Source organism: Pseudonaja textilis, chromosome 2 (genome assembly GCF_049901715.1).
Source record: "Pseudonaja textilis isolate UNSWEBS1 chromosome 2, rPseTex1.2, whole genome shotgun sequence".
NCBI classification, from domain to species: domain Eukaryota; kingdom Metazoa; phylum Chordata; class Lepidosauria; order Squamata; family Elapidae; genus Pseudonaja; species Pseudonaja textilis.
The window spans coordinates 140,254,953-140,269,517 of NC_141991.1; the positions used below are offsets into that span (position 1 = coordinate 140,254,953).

Below are 14,565 nucleotides of genomic sequence, written 5' to 3' on the forward strand. Positions count from 1 at the left end.
ATTTTCTCCGATTCTTTTTCTTCTGTTTAGTTGTCTCCAGCTATTACTCTTTTTATTATACACATACACAATGTGAAATAATAGTTGCCAGTTCTTTAGCTGGCACTGGCCTTCATACATGTTGAATTCTTCCCAAAAACCTAGAATGTCGTAATGTATTGGCAGTAGTATGTTTGTGGATCCAAGCAGCATGGCCTTAAGTAATTGACAGATGAAAACGCTGTCAGTGTGCAAATTTTCTAAGTGCTGTCCAAGTTTTTTTTTTGGTATGACATTCTATGTTGCAATAATGACTGGGACTACCACAGCTGATTTATGCCATAAACTTTCAACTTCAATGTTCAGATCTGGATACTTTGTGATTTCTCCAATTCTTTGTCTTCCCTGGTACTGGCACATCAATTACTTTAAAAGGACCTCAAGATTCAATACCAGGCAAATATTTTCTCGAGTTGGGCTGAGCTCCTAGTGCCTACAAGACTATGACAGATGCACATTGATCCTTGCACCAGGACAAATGTAACTTTCTATTGCCTTCTTTCGGAGTATCCCACCCCTCCCCATATAGAGGTCTGGGATTTTTCTAATGTTTTCCTATGCAACTACTAACCAAAGTCAGCTATTTTTCAACAGACTTGTGTCATGTGCCATAAACACAATTATGAATAAAATACTTGGATATGGCGTGGGAAAGAATTCAAGAATTCAATTTAAAAAATTCAAGAAGGAAAGCAAAAGTCAGAAGAGATTCCTGGGGTGAATGAAATTTCTGGCACAGCCATGAGGCATTCTTAAAGAGAGAAAGAGGGGAAGAGAAAATGGAAAGCCTCTTACTGCGTTTGCTTTTGTCTTTATTCAAGAGCAGCCGCAGCTCCTGTTCCTGTTTTCCAGGGACGGTGTCTTGGGGCGGGGGATCCATGGGCACCTGCAGAAGAAGATACAATGAAAAAAAAAATGAATGGACACATCAAAACAAGGGCTGGCCGTTTCTTCAACCAGGAAGAACTCATGATAAGGCAGGTCAACTGACGAATCTGGCTCAGGAGGATAAGATTCCCCAATTCCTAGCTCAGGGGAGTTACTGATAACCGCTGCCACCAGGACAGCTCAGACAACACTGGAGTCCGTTCCACGCTGTCAAAATGCCCCAGTGGGGAGGTGTTGGGGAAGGGGATCACAAGCGATGCCGAGAGACAAACTGCATCTAAGTAGCAGAAAGGTCAGGAGGTTTGCAGGAGCAGATTTGGTTGAGGACACTATATGCCTGTGCAAAATGGAGCAAGTAGATCAGAGCAGTTGGAACCTAAGGGGCAGAGGTGGTATTCGGCAGGTTTTGACCAATTCTGGGGAACCGGTAGCGGAAATTTTGAGTAGTTCAGAGAACGGGTAAATATCACCTCTGACTGGCCCTGTCCCCGCCTCCCGAGTCCCAGCTGATCGGCTGAGTCTTCTTTTGTTGCCCTGCACAGGAGAACGGAGCTGAAAAGCAGGTTAGCGGGGTGGGGAGGGAATGGAGATTTTACAGTATTCTTCCCCTGCCAAACCCACCAAGCCCCACCACGCCCACCAAGCCACACCCAGAGAACCAGTAGTAAAAAAATTGAATGCCACCACTGCTAAGGGACATCCCAAAGTGACAGTGATCTTATGGTCAGAAAGGAGGCAATCAATAGACTTTGGCCAACTAATTTGGTCCTGGTATCCAATGCACTTGTAGGCTGGAGATTCTCTATAGGTGTCCATTAAAAGCTACAAATCTGTCATGTCATAATTTGCCTTCCCCTTTCCTGTACTCCCTTCCAGCAGTGAGAGACATCAGTGGGACATGAGAGATATCAAAGCAACAGCAGTTTTTCTCGCCAAGGCTGATCCATCTTTAAGATGGAAAGAGCTGCCGGTTGATAGCATATGTTTTCATTCCTAAAAGTAATCATCCTCCAAAGGAGAGGGGTGTTAAAGAAATATGTAACATAAATGAATAAAAATAAAATTCTAAACTTCCTTTCTCAAACTGATGCCTGCCAGCGTATTTTGCATCCATCATCTCCATCATTGGCTGTGGAAGCTGAAACCAATGAGATATGCTGTCCAAGTATCTAGAGAGTACCAGATTGGAAGGAGCATTCCGGGCATCAATCCAAGTGAAATCATGTCTGGTTGCAACCTCTACCTGATAATTTATAGATTCTATAAGTGCCTCTAGACCTTATACCATACGCCAGTTCTTAGGATGGCCAATGAGTAATTCAATGACCTCTGACCTGGAAACAGATGCTCAAGTAAGTTTAGAGATTTTAGAAGCCTGAACCCCTTGCCAAGAAACTCTGAGCTGCTGTGAAGCAGTTGTCAATTGCCGGTTAACATGATTTCATCTCCATATATTGCTTAACGTAGGTTTCATGTTAAATCCATATCAATTTCTTATTTCTGTATCCATCTTTTTCCAGGAAACTTTAAAACCTATCAAGACAATGCTGGACCCGAGAATGTCTTCTCCCTGGACTATAGCTGCACCTCCCCTCCCTTATTTCCCAGGTTGACCGTGAACAACACAATGGCCACACTAACCCGCAACTGCGGGCGAGTAAGCTGTTCCACTTGCTGTTGATGCAAGCTTGCAAGGAAGAACTGGTGCTGGAGCTGCTGTGTCTGCTTCAGGGCCAGTAAGGCGGTATCTGGGCTGGGTTTGGCAAGACGCTGTCCAATCCGCAGGTCCATGGGGATGGTCTGGGGAACCTGCAGGGAGACGCAGAGTTTCACAGCACCTCCTGAAACACAAGAAAAGATTGGTGAACACCTGCCCCACTTCACGAAAGTCTAATAACCCCTCCAGGTTAGACCAAGCCATGTTCCACGCTGGAGTTCCTTTTTCTAGAACCCGAGCTTTTCCCACTCCAAAAGTCTGAGTCAGAAATATGCTAGTGCCTCAAAAAGCTGCCCAACCCTTCAATCCCACTCTTCATCTGCAATGCTCAGCAGTCCTCCTGCCTTCTAGATAAAAGAAGCTTTGAATAATTTGAATTTCAGAACTAACCGAGGGAGGAAAATGTACCAAATTGAATAAGTATGTATTTTTGCATTTAAAAAGCAGGTGGCAACACCAAGCAAGGTTGGGCCTGGTGGCTTTTTAGAGAGCGACAAGCAGGAAATAGAAAGTAATGCATCTAGACTAGGAAGCTGAAGTTCTTCCCAGAAGAGAAGAAAGACAGCAGTTACTAAAAAAAACAAAACAAAAAACCTTGGCAAGTTGGCATCACATGTATCTATATTGGCCATTACAAAAGGACTTCTTCTTCTTCTTCTTCTTTTTCTTCAGCGTTTGTCTCGCGCTCGGGCGAGGTCCGCTAATGTCCTTGAGTACTGCTTCCACACCTCTCTGTCTGCCACGCGTGTCGGGTCTGCCTTCGCGATCTCTAGATCGGCCTTGATCGTGTCCATCCAGCGTTGTTTAGGTCTACCACGCGGTCTCGCTCCTCCGACAGTCACCTTCATTACAGATTTGATGATGGATTCTTCCTTGGCGCGGCTCACGTGGCCGAACCATCGTAGCCGGGACTGCCTCATGACCGTGGGGATGGGCACGACGTTGAACCGTCTACGCACTTCTTCGTTCCTGACGCGATCGAGTAGGGTGAGGCCTACCGACCATCGGAGCATTCGCATCTCCATTATCTGGAGTCTGCTTTCGACTTCTTTGGTCGTCGGCCAGCACTCTGCGCCGTATATGGCCACGGGGCGCACCACAGAGTTATAGATTTTCGCCTTCAGGCGCATCGGCATCTTCTTGTCACAGAGGACGCCCGTGACGGACTTCCATTTGCCCCACGCTGCATTGATCCTGGCTGCCACCTCAGTTTGTAGTAGGCCTTCTTCCCCAAGAGTAGTTCCCAGGTACTTGAAGGTGGGGCGCGCGGTAGCTCCTGCCCGTTCACGTGGATGGAGCCTGTCATTTCATTGTCAGTGGTCAGGTATTCGGACTTCTTTAGGTTCAGCCGGAGCCCGAACTGCTCGAGGCGGTCGTGCCACTGTGGCCATTACAAAAGGACATTATGGCTAAATACTATGTTCTATCTACATTGCATCTTGAAAATGGAAATAGTGATTTTCAAATTAAACATTGCCTATTAGTTAATGTGAGAGTGGGACTTAGTGGTATTCAGCCAAACACTGCTGAATTCATATACATCAAAAGTTTTCAGGCAATTTTAGAAGGTCTCAGAAAACCCAATGGGATTTCTGTCATGTTACAATTGCTAATTGATTAGGTATTGTCTCATATGTAAATAAAGCCTACTCTATATAACTACCCTGTCTTCTCTCTTCCTCTCTTGCCCGCATCCCAATTTAAATCTTTTATCAGTTTAGCCACTCTATTGCATCCAATGAGGTTCAGTACAACTGTGCATATATATTGAGAAACACTTGAGTGTTTTATTTTTAACATGAAAAAAGAAATCTGTAGGACAAGAGACAGAAGTAAGTTCTTTGAACACCCATGTTTTCTAAAAAGTCATGTATCAGTCTCGATCCTGATTCTGCCAAGATACTTGTAAACCAACCATCCTGAATATGTCTCACGTCTTGGATGTGAGCTAATTTATACAAACAAACAATGTAACTTTTGCTCAAGATGAGGACTCCCTTCATGCATTGTTATGGAATTTATTTTGCATTGCAGTTTAAAATAATGATAGCCTATCTTTCTGCCAAAAGGCCTTTATGATATATATATTCCAATAAAACCAAAGCACCATGCAATCAAACACCCACATATGCACAAACATATAAACAATCATACATAAACAAATTACCAGGAGGAAAATATGTAGGCAGTTAATGCCAAAAAAATAATCATGCTGTTACTTGCCCAAAATTCTAACAAATAAAATAGATTCTATCTATTAACTAGAAAACAGCAGGAAAACTTGCAGATGAGCAACTCTGGGAAGGCTATTTAATTTTACAATTGCGCTAATAGTACAATGAACGGCCTTTCTCTGACAGATACCCACTTAATTTGCTAAAGATGATGACACTTAGGGGAACAGTTGAGAAGGCTGCAATCCTAGTGATTGAGCAGCATCACATATGTTGAAGAAGAAGGGAAAAAAAGACGGATCACTGATTGACAGGTGTTGCAAGTGGAGAGTGAAACAGAACGTGAAGCCAGGAAGAAGTGAGGGGAGGACCTTTTTTCTAGCCACAGAATGAACATTGGTGAGAGAAAAAAAAATGCAGACCCTCATTTTCTAAATTTAATTTCCATCCACCCACCCTTCTTTATTTGATTTATAGCCTATATTTCATTCAGGAGATCAAGGCAGCACTCTCTTCTCTTTCCCTTCACAACAACAAACCTATAGAAGTAGCTACGACTGAGGGTGTGTGACAGGCTCCAAATCATTATGTGAGCTTCCGTGGCTGAAAGTAGGGGGTCGGGGGTAAATTGGGATTCCCTGCTCCTCATTCCACACTTTCATCTCTACACTGCACTGGCTACTAGCTATAAGAAATATTTCAAATCAACCAGCCAATCAGTTTAGCAGCCTGGAATATCCAATCACACTTGGCCAATAAAGTATTCCCATCAAACACTAAGCTCATCTGATCTAGTTGAGGATTCTCCGCCCCCCCCAAAAAGATCAGCCATGGTCAATAGAATAGAACACTTTATTGGCCAAGTGTGATTGGACACACAAGGAATTTGTCTTGGTGTAAATACTCTAGAAAAGATTCAAGTGTCAAGAATCATCAGGTACAACACTTAATGATAGTTATACAATCCTACTAGGAAACAGTCAATATAAATCATAAGGATACAATCGACAAAGTTTCAGTCATACAGTCACAAGTGGGAGGTGATGGGCGATAAGGAGTGATGAGAAGATTAATAGTAATGGTAGTGCAGACTTTGTAAATAGTTGGACAGTGTTGAGGGAATTATTTGTTTAGCAGAGGGATGGTGTTTGGGGGGTGGGGGAAACTGTTCTTGTGTTGCCACCTACTGTGGTGGGACAAGCTAGGGAAGGGCAATTAACCACCTTCTCCTCCTCCTCTAGATACTGAGCAACACTGGATTTGGAGCTCATTCTGCGCACTTCAATTAAGTCACATTAATTTATACCTTAGCTAGGAGATGACCTGAGAACCACACGTTTCATTTAAAAAGCTTCCAGCCACTGTGACTAGAGAGAAGAAGGAAAGTACAGGTAGTTTTCAACTTACAACAGTTTGTTTAGTGGCTGTTTGAAGTTACAGTTTTCACACTTACAACCGTTGCAGCATCCCCCTGGCGACGCGATCAAAATTCAGACTCTTGGCAAATGACTCATATTTATGACGGTTGCAGTGTCCCAGAGGTCTTGAGATCACTTTTTGAGGCCTTCTGACGAGCGAAGTCAATGGGGAAGCCAGATTCACTTAAGAACCGTGTTGCCAACTCATCAACTGCAGTGATTCCCTTAACAATGGTGGCAAGGAAGTTGGTAAAAAATGGAGCAAAACTCGCTTAATTCAGCAACAGAAATTTTGGGCTCAGCTGTGGTTGTAACTCAAGGGCTACCTGTGTTAAAGACAGAGTGTTCTTTTTAAGGCATTTGCAGATTCTCTTGCTTTCTTGGGCAACGGGCATTTTGCAAAGCGGAAAACGGTCTACAGAATCTGAACTGTGGGCAGCGGCAAACCAATTCACTCAGTTATCCTCTACTTGTTCCCATCAACTCAAACTCTTCACAAGGAAGCCAGCTTAAAATTCCACCCTATACAGCAAAACCACTAATCACACCGTTTGCCTCCAGACACTTAAGTAACAAGCCCACCAAACCACCCCACAGCAGGCAAACACACTTGCTTTTATAATTTCTGATACAATCTGGCACTTTTGCACTCCACAGATCCTTGGGAGAACAGCCAAAGTGAAAACAAGCTCACACGTACCCGCATGCACATATACACACATAAATATCAGCCAAACCAAAAGAAATAGGCAGAGGAAGAGGGCACCACCAGAGGAAAAACAGAACAGCTTCAGCTTTGTCCAGCCAGCCTGCCAGCTGGAGGTTCCTGTCTTTATTAAGCTCATTCCAACTTGGCGAATTGTGCCCAGAGTAGAAGTAGGCTCAGGGGACGAGTAGAAAAACTTTTTTTTTTAAAAAAAGAAAGAAATCACTTCTGAAATCAGGAAAGCCTTTTTCCCAAAGCAGGGACATTATTTTCTGCCCATTTCAAATTAAATTCAGGGGCAACACATAGGTGTTCTAGGAAATGAATTTTATTAAGGATTGCCCGCTATTAGAAAGCAAAAGAATACGATGTAACATTAGAGGGAAGGGTTAAAATATATTTCTACTTATACCTGCTGTGAAAAACACCGGAAGCCACTTCTGTGTATCTTTTTCTCTATTTTTCTTCAACCTTTGTTCTGTTCTTGTTCTTTGATTTATTTTTCTTTTCTCTTCTCTACTTTACATTAGTTTGTATTCATTTTTTTTATCTTCTTGCTTAAAAGTACAAATAAAATTATGCACACATATAGATAGGTAATTCAGACCTGTAGTTCAGAATATCTGTCTGATTGCAGCTCCAGTGATACTATATGGAGGTTGGGGAGAGAAAAATCATGTAGAAACTGCAAACAGACCTTTTACTTTGAATGGCTTTACTTTTTTTTTTTTTTAATTTGGCCCTTGTCTATCCCAACATCTCTTGGTCTTCCTGAATCCATGCAGTAAGAGTCTCTTGTTCCCCGCTGCAGAATCGATTGTATAAACCCCGTGAAGTCCAGGATTTTTGTTTCCATGTTTGTCCTTGAACTTGGATCCTCTTTTATAAACGAAAGAACATGCGTGCCCGTATTGTTTCATGAGGGGAAAAAAAGAAAAAAAGAAACTCCGTTTCAAACAACTCCTTGGAGATCTCCAGACATTTTTGTTAGAAACAATATAGAAGTGGTTTATATATAGAAGCCTTCTTTGGAATTTTTTTTTTTCCTGTTTCAAATCTAGCCTGCAGTCCTGGGATTTCCTGCAGTCTCCCACTAACTCGCTAAGACTATCACTGTTTAACATTTTCAAGATCAGAAAAAATGATGGCTGCATACTGCCATAACTTACTTCTAAATTAGCAGTAGGTCTTGAGTTATTTTCCTTTCCACCCTATGGTAATTAATCTGTAACACCCAACAGGAATCTAGCATACGAGCTCAAATAACCAAAAAGTTATTCTTTTTTAAAATCTCCTTTTAAGATGGTATGTGTATCTAGGTATTACACAAGTACAACATACAACCGTTGCTTTTCTCCAAGGGAACAATTCTGAATTTTAAAATGGAAATAGCAACCAGGATGATTAGGGGACTGGAGACTAAAACATATGAAGAACAGTTACAGGAACTGGGCTTGGCTGGTCTAGTGAAGAGAAGGACCAGGGGAGACATGATAGCAGTGTTGCTCCAATATTTGAGGGGCTGCCAGAGAGAGGAAAGGGTCAAGCTATTTTCTAAAGCTCCTGTAGACCAGACAAGGAATAATGGATGGAAACAGAACAAGGAGAGATTTAACCTGGAAATAAGGAGAAATTTTCTGACAGTGAGAACAATCAACAATCAACCAATAACTTGCCCTCGGAAGTTGTGGGAGCTTCATCAGTTGAGACTTTCAAGAAGAGATTGGACTGCCATTTGTCAGAAATGGTGTAGGGTCTCCCGCTTGGGCGGGGGGTTGGACTAGATGACCTGCAAGGTCCTTTCCAACTCTGTTAATTTGTAAGAAGGACAGTTTTACTCCCCCTACCCTTTTCTCAGATTTCACTTGAGAGGAGCAAATTGTCTCCTCCCCCACACCCCTCACAATTCATCATGCTTGTTTTCACTCTCAGAGAATCTCCGTAGCAATTCCCATCTATAAGCATGTAAAACACTCCAGCAACTCTTTTAGTTTGCTCAAAATTGCCCAGTCGTGCAAGGGTTCCCTCTCTAGGAAAAACAGCTTCTGACTTCTTGTTGCATGAATTTATCATAGGAATGTTCTGCCTTTAAGACTTGGGCATATCACAGTTTTTACATGCAGAGGAAGGAGGTGGGGATTGAGCATTTTTTAAATGCTCTTCTGCATGAACGTATGATGCTCAGGAGAAGCAGAAAGCTACTTGAAGAAAGTATCTTAGTTAGGCTATCTCTCCTTGATTTGCTAGCTTTCTACTTGCAAGTAAATTTTAAATACGGGGAAACACTCTTTTCTTGTTTTCTTTGACTTTTAATTGGAAGTGCTATCTTCCATTTCAGGAGTCTAACTGTCTAATTCTCACAATCAGATTACATGATTAGCAATAATAATAATAATTTCTTGTGGATTGTGCTGCTCTCATTCTATCTATGTTTAAGTAGACAGCTTGCTGACTGAGGAATTCTGGGAGTTGAAGTCCACGAGACTTAAAGTTGCCAAGATTGGAGACCCCTGTGCTATACAATAGCCTGGATCTTTAATTCATACATCAAGAATCCAACACCTGCACCCTCCCTTAAAGGAAGAAAGAAAAACTAGCACTTGTTTACGAAGTCTACTTTTACCAGATTGCTTTTAGTCTGGATTGCAGGTACAGCCAATCCTCAATTTATAACAGTTCATTTAGTGATCGTTCAAAGTTACAACAGCACTGAAAAAAAGTGACTTATGATCATGTTTCACACTTACGACCATTGCAGTATCCCCCATGGTCTCACAGGATTAAATTTCAGATGCTTGGCAACCGGTTCATATTTATGATGGTTACAATATCCCTGGGATCATGTGATCACCTTTTGCGGCCTTCTGACAAGCAACAGGGAAGCCAGATTCACAACTTTGTGACTAACTTAATAACGGCTGTAATTCATTTAACAACTATGGCAAAAAAAAAAAAGGCCATACGAGGCAACGTTCACTTAACAAATGTCCCAGGAGCAGACATTTTGGGCTCAATTGTGGTTGTAAGTCAAGGACTACCTGTATTGCAAATCACTTCAGGAGTGGTTGGTTGTGGTGAGCGCTGATAGATTTGTTGTTGTTGTTAGTTGCAAAGTCGTGTCCGACCCATTGCAACCCCCATGGACAACATCCCTCCAGGCTTTCCTGTCCTCTACTGTCCTCCAGAGTCCATTTAAGCCCACACCGACTGCTTCAGTGACTCCATCCATCCACCTCATTCTCTGCCGTCCCCTTCTTCTTTTGCCCTCAATCTTCCTCAGCATTAGGCTCTTCTCCAGTGAGTCCTTTCTTCTCATTAGGTGGCCAAAGTATTTTGAGTTTCATCTTCAGGATCTGGCCTTCTAAAGAGCAGTCAGGGTTGATCTCCTCTAGGAATGACCGGTCCAAGGGACTCACAGGAGTCTTCTCCAGCACCATAGTTCAAAGGCCTCAGTTCTTTGGTGCTCAGCCTTCCTGATGGTCCAACTTTCACAGCCATACATTGAAACTTGGAAAACCATAGCCTGTACAATGTGCACTTTTGTTGGCAGGGTGATGTCTCTGTTTTTTAGTATGCTGTCTAAGATTTGCCATATACCATGCATTTTTAAGAAACAAAGTAAGACAGGTATGACAATGCCTGTCCTTCCTGATATGGTAGCTTTCTAAACGCAGGGAGCCTCTCCTCCCCATAAATCCCTTCCCAGCTGCCAATTGTATGAAATAATCCTGTAGCAAAGATGGAAAAGATGGAGGAGGAGGAGGAGGAGCAGTTTTTTGTACCTCCATCTCCTCATCTTTCCCAGTGATGGTTAGAAAAAGGGCTCCTTTCGTCATGTCCCCGATTCTGTTTTGCGGAGCTGGATATACAAGAGTGGTGGTTTAATTAGGCATTTCGCCTCCTGCAGATTCTCCCAAGAACAGCTGCTGCCTTGAGGCCAGGGCCTGGCAGTCAGCTCTGTGCAGGCTTCCAACTAGTGGATTCCTGGAAATGAGTTTTTCTCTGCAGCTTCCCTCTCTATTTGCTGGATTTTCTGAAAGGGGACCACCATGACACAGATTGGTGGCAAAGAGGGAGGGAGGGAGAGATGGATTGAGATTCTCAGTCTTTGACAAAAGAAAGGCTAAAAAGGGTAGAAAAGGTATAATAGAGCCAGTTTGGTTTAGTGGTTAAGGCACCAGGCTAGAAACCAGGAGACTGAGAATTCTAGTCCCACCTAGCCATGAAAGCCAGCTCAGTGACTTTGGCCCAGTCACTCTCTCTCAGCCCAACCTCACAGGGCTGTTGTTGTGGGGAAAGTAGGAGGAGGTGGATGTGTTGGGTACGTTTGCCATCTTGAGTTGTTTGTAAAAATAAAAAAGGACGGATCTAAATAAATAAAAAAATTATATCTATATCTATCTATATCTCTATTTATTCTTACTTCAGTGACTTTCATTTTTAAAGATTACTTTTGTATACCCTAAGACAAGGTTTTTCAACTTAGGTTCTGCAGAAGCCAAAGGTTAAAACTTGACAGGTTTTCATAAGCGATAAAAGGAAAAACTAACTTTAATTGCATATATTTGCCTACAAAAACCACATTTTTAAAATTAAAACTTCTTTGTCGCTATAGCTTTGCTCTCAATTTGTTTTGCTTTGTTTTAACTCACGATTTCTGCCCTGGTAAATTTTGAATTCTGCCCACCCTGAAGACACGGAAAAGACACGCAAGGCCAGGTAAAGAGTTGGAAAATAGAAAGGGGTCAAGATTCCAGAACGTGATTCTGGAATCATGTAGTATGGATCATACTACATGTGTGATACAGCATGTAGTATGATCCATTTTAAGAATAAGAAAAGGATGAAGAATATGTGTCTTGTTGTTATACAAACACTGAACTATTATTCTGCATCAGGTTGTCGTCAATGCTAGGAGAATTGAGATCACAACCTTCCAGATGCCACTGAGCTACCAATGTCAGCATTGTTTCTTCCTGACTGGGGTTTCTGGGAGTTGTAGTTCAACAAAATCTGAAGGACCACAGATGCCTCGTCCCCTCAACTATAGCTCTTTGCTTTCAACTGCTGTTAGTTGCCTCACAAAAATCAAATACTGAATGTGAAGGCAATTGCTATTGCGAGGGGTCCTTGGTGCTCTCTGAGCTTGGTTGTTTTCTTGCAGACATTCAAATTAGGGGTAGCACTGCTAGCACTCACCTAGCACGGATGGTGTTATCTAGCTTGGGTAATGAAACATCTGCAGGAAAACAACCAAGTTCCTGCATTCATTTCAACCCTGAGCTACAAATAATCCTCTTTGTTAGAACCACTGTTGTTTATCAGTGTACCCTAGGACCTGCTATTCAGAGACATACTGCTTGTGAACATGAAGATTTAGCAGTGATTAATAAGTTAGAAAGGAATAAATTACTGTTATGGAGCTAAAGGCTTCACCTGACTTAATATATATTGGAGGCGGGACTTCAGAAAGTATTTGGGACCAGAACAAAGATATTTTTCATTTCATTTAATTAATTATAGTTATTATGTACACTTATCACACATATATGTTATCATTCTCCCTTTCTGTTACAGTAAATATCACAATTCAGGTAGCAGTAAACATTGGTGAGGTTCTATAAGTCACCGGTTGACAGGGGGAGGTTGGGAGAAGGTCAACTTTGTTTTAAACTAAGCAAAATTCTGATTCAATAGCAAGCAGACAGATGCAGGATATATAATTCCAGACCAATCTTTTCTTGTATAATTACTCTGAACCTTCTGGGGGGAAGGAGAGGCTGTTGGTTCCATGTGTCTCCTCAGATTCCTAATCTTACCAGACAATTGTTTCTCATCATGCAAAACAGAGAAGCAAATATAAATACTGCTCCTTGCTACAATCAATGGAAAGTGGAGGGAAGCACTGCTTCTCCTTTTGAAAAGATGGGGCAAAGGACCAGTTTTGGCAGACTAAGAAAAATTAGTGACTCTTTTCCAAAGCAATCTATTTATTGCCATCAAGATTTGCAACCTTGGCCTGGATGGGACGCAACAATTGCAGAAAGTATTTTTTAGTCCACATGATCCTTGAAGGAAGCCTGGTTGCAGACCCACAGGGCAGCGGTGTATGAACCATTAAGCAGACTAAGCACATGCTTAGGGCACCAGGCCCAAAGGGGGACCATAAAGTTGAAAATATGGGTTTCATTTGTATAGTATGTACAAAGGAGGAGGGGCACCAAGATTTGTCAGTGTTTAGGGCACCAGTGAGCCTTAATCCATCACTGCCACAATGGCACAAGACACTTAAATACCTGGCCCCACTATCTGGCAAACAGGGCAAGGAAAGAGGCTCCTGTTGCCCCTGGTCTGGCCTGGCCTTGATGCACTCCATCTCCTGCAGGGAACAGCCTTAGAAGGGAAGGCAGCAGACAGCATTGCTTTCCCACACAGGATGTGCCAGGTTCCGACTGCAGGCTGATTTCATCAGTGCAGGGAGGATGCAATATCAGTGCCAAGGGAAGCAGGAACAAAGATCAAACACAAACGAATATCTAGGTCCAATTAACACTCATTTGCATAAGCAGGGAAGGATCTCCCAAACTGGTTGAGCTGGAAATTCCGTTCAAATCGAGCTGAAGGGAACGAGGCGGCCCATTCTAGTGCACCTCAACACCATCGCAAGAACTACGACGGCAAACATTTCCTTAGTGTATGCTGTTGTCATCATCATCAATATGCATTGAATTGGTATTCATTTACTGCCTTTATTACTTTATAAATAACTCAAAACAGAAAACCTACCTTAATATTCCTTCCTTTTCCTATTTTACCCAAAACACCAACCCTATCAAGTGTTTGGGGCTGAGTGAGAGGGATTGGCCCAAAGTCACCCAGTTGGCTTTTATGCCTAAGGAGAGACTAGAATTGACAGTCTCCTGGCTTCTACGCCAGCATCTTAACCACTACTCCAGACAGCCTCTGTAAATGTATATTTATTTATATTTAAATGTATATGCCACCTGTCTCCTGACTCTGGGTAATTATTGCAAGATAACAAAGAGACCTCTGCCATTCCCTTATGGGTTTGGATGACCCTAATGCTCATGCCAGAGGTGAAAGGCATCACCATAGAGTAGGCAGATTAATCTTTTCTATGGTTCATCATGTAATCATATCATGCTGTTACACAATAGCTAAAAAACTCAACCAGGAATGCAATTGGGCCACAATCCCACCCACTGTAAAATCAGATCCAGGCACTGAGCCTAGTGCTTATTAAGAACTGATTTAAAAAATAGTGGGCAGTAAATTAAAAGTCTATCTTGTGCCGTGAAAAACCCACTGACAGGAGATCAAGCAGATAAAAGGCCAGCAAAAACATCAACATGTACAGGCATGGAACCACAGAAGAGCCTATCATTTGAAAATTAATTTCCCCAAACAGCATCAGATTATCTACTCATCTGTATAACAATGACATATAAACCAAATATAAAACATCGTGAACTTTTTAAAGACTATCAGAATGCTGAGACTGGAAATGATGAACGTGTAGACCATTTAAAGTTCAGAAATGGAAGGTTATTCCTTGAGAAAGATTGCTGGACACATACTAGTTAGGAAGAGGAAAATTAGTCA

The 14,565-nt window shown here is 42.2% G+C and overlaps 1 protein-coding gene across 14 annotated transcripts in view; it reads right to left on the bottom strand.

Moving 5' to 3' along the window:
* HDAC7 (histone deacetylase 7) overlaps nucleotides 1-14,565 on the bottom strand; it is a 224,155-nt gene that overhangs the window by 64,757 nt on the left and 144,833 nt on the right. For all 14 annotated transcript variants that reach the window (XM_087925512.1, XM_087925510.1, XM_087925516.1 and 11 more), the window contains 2 exons: nucleotides 2,569-2,768; nucleotides 835-925 (listed from right to left, as the gene is read on the bottom strand). In XM_087925512.1, coding sequence (XP_087781638.1) covers nucleotides 835-925; nucleotides 2,569-2,768 — 291 coding nt within the window. The remainder of the gene's footprint in view (nucleotides 1-834; nucleotides 926-2,568; nucleotides 2,769-14,565) is intronic.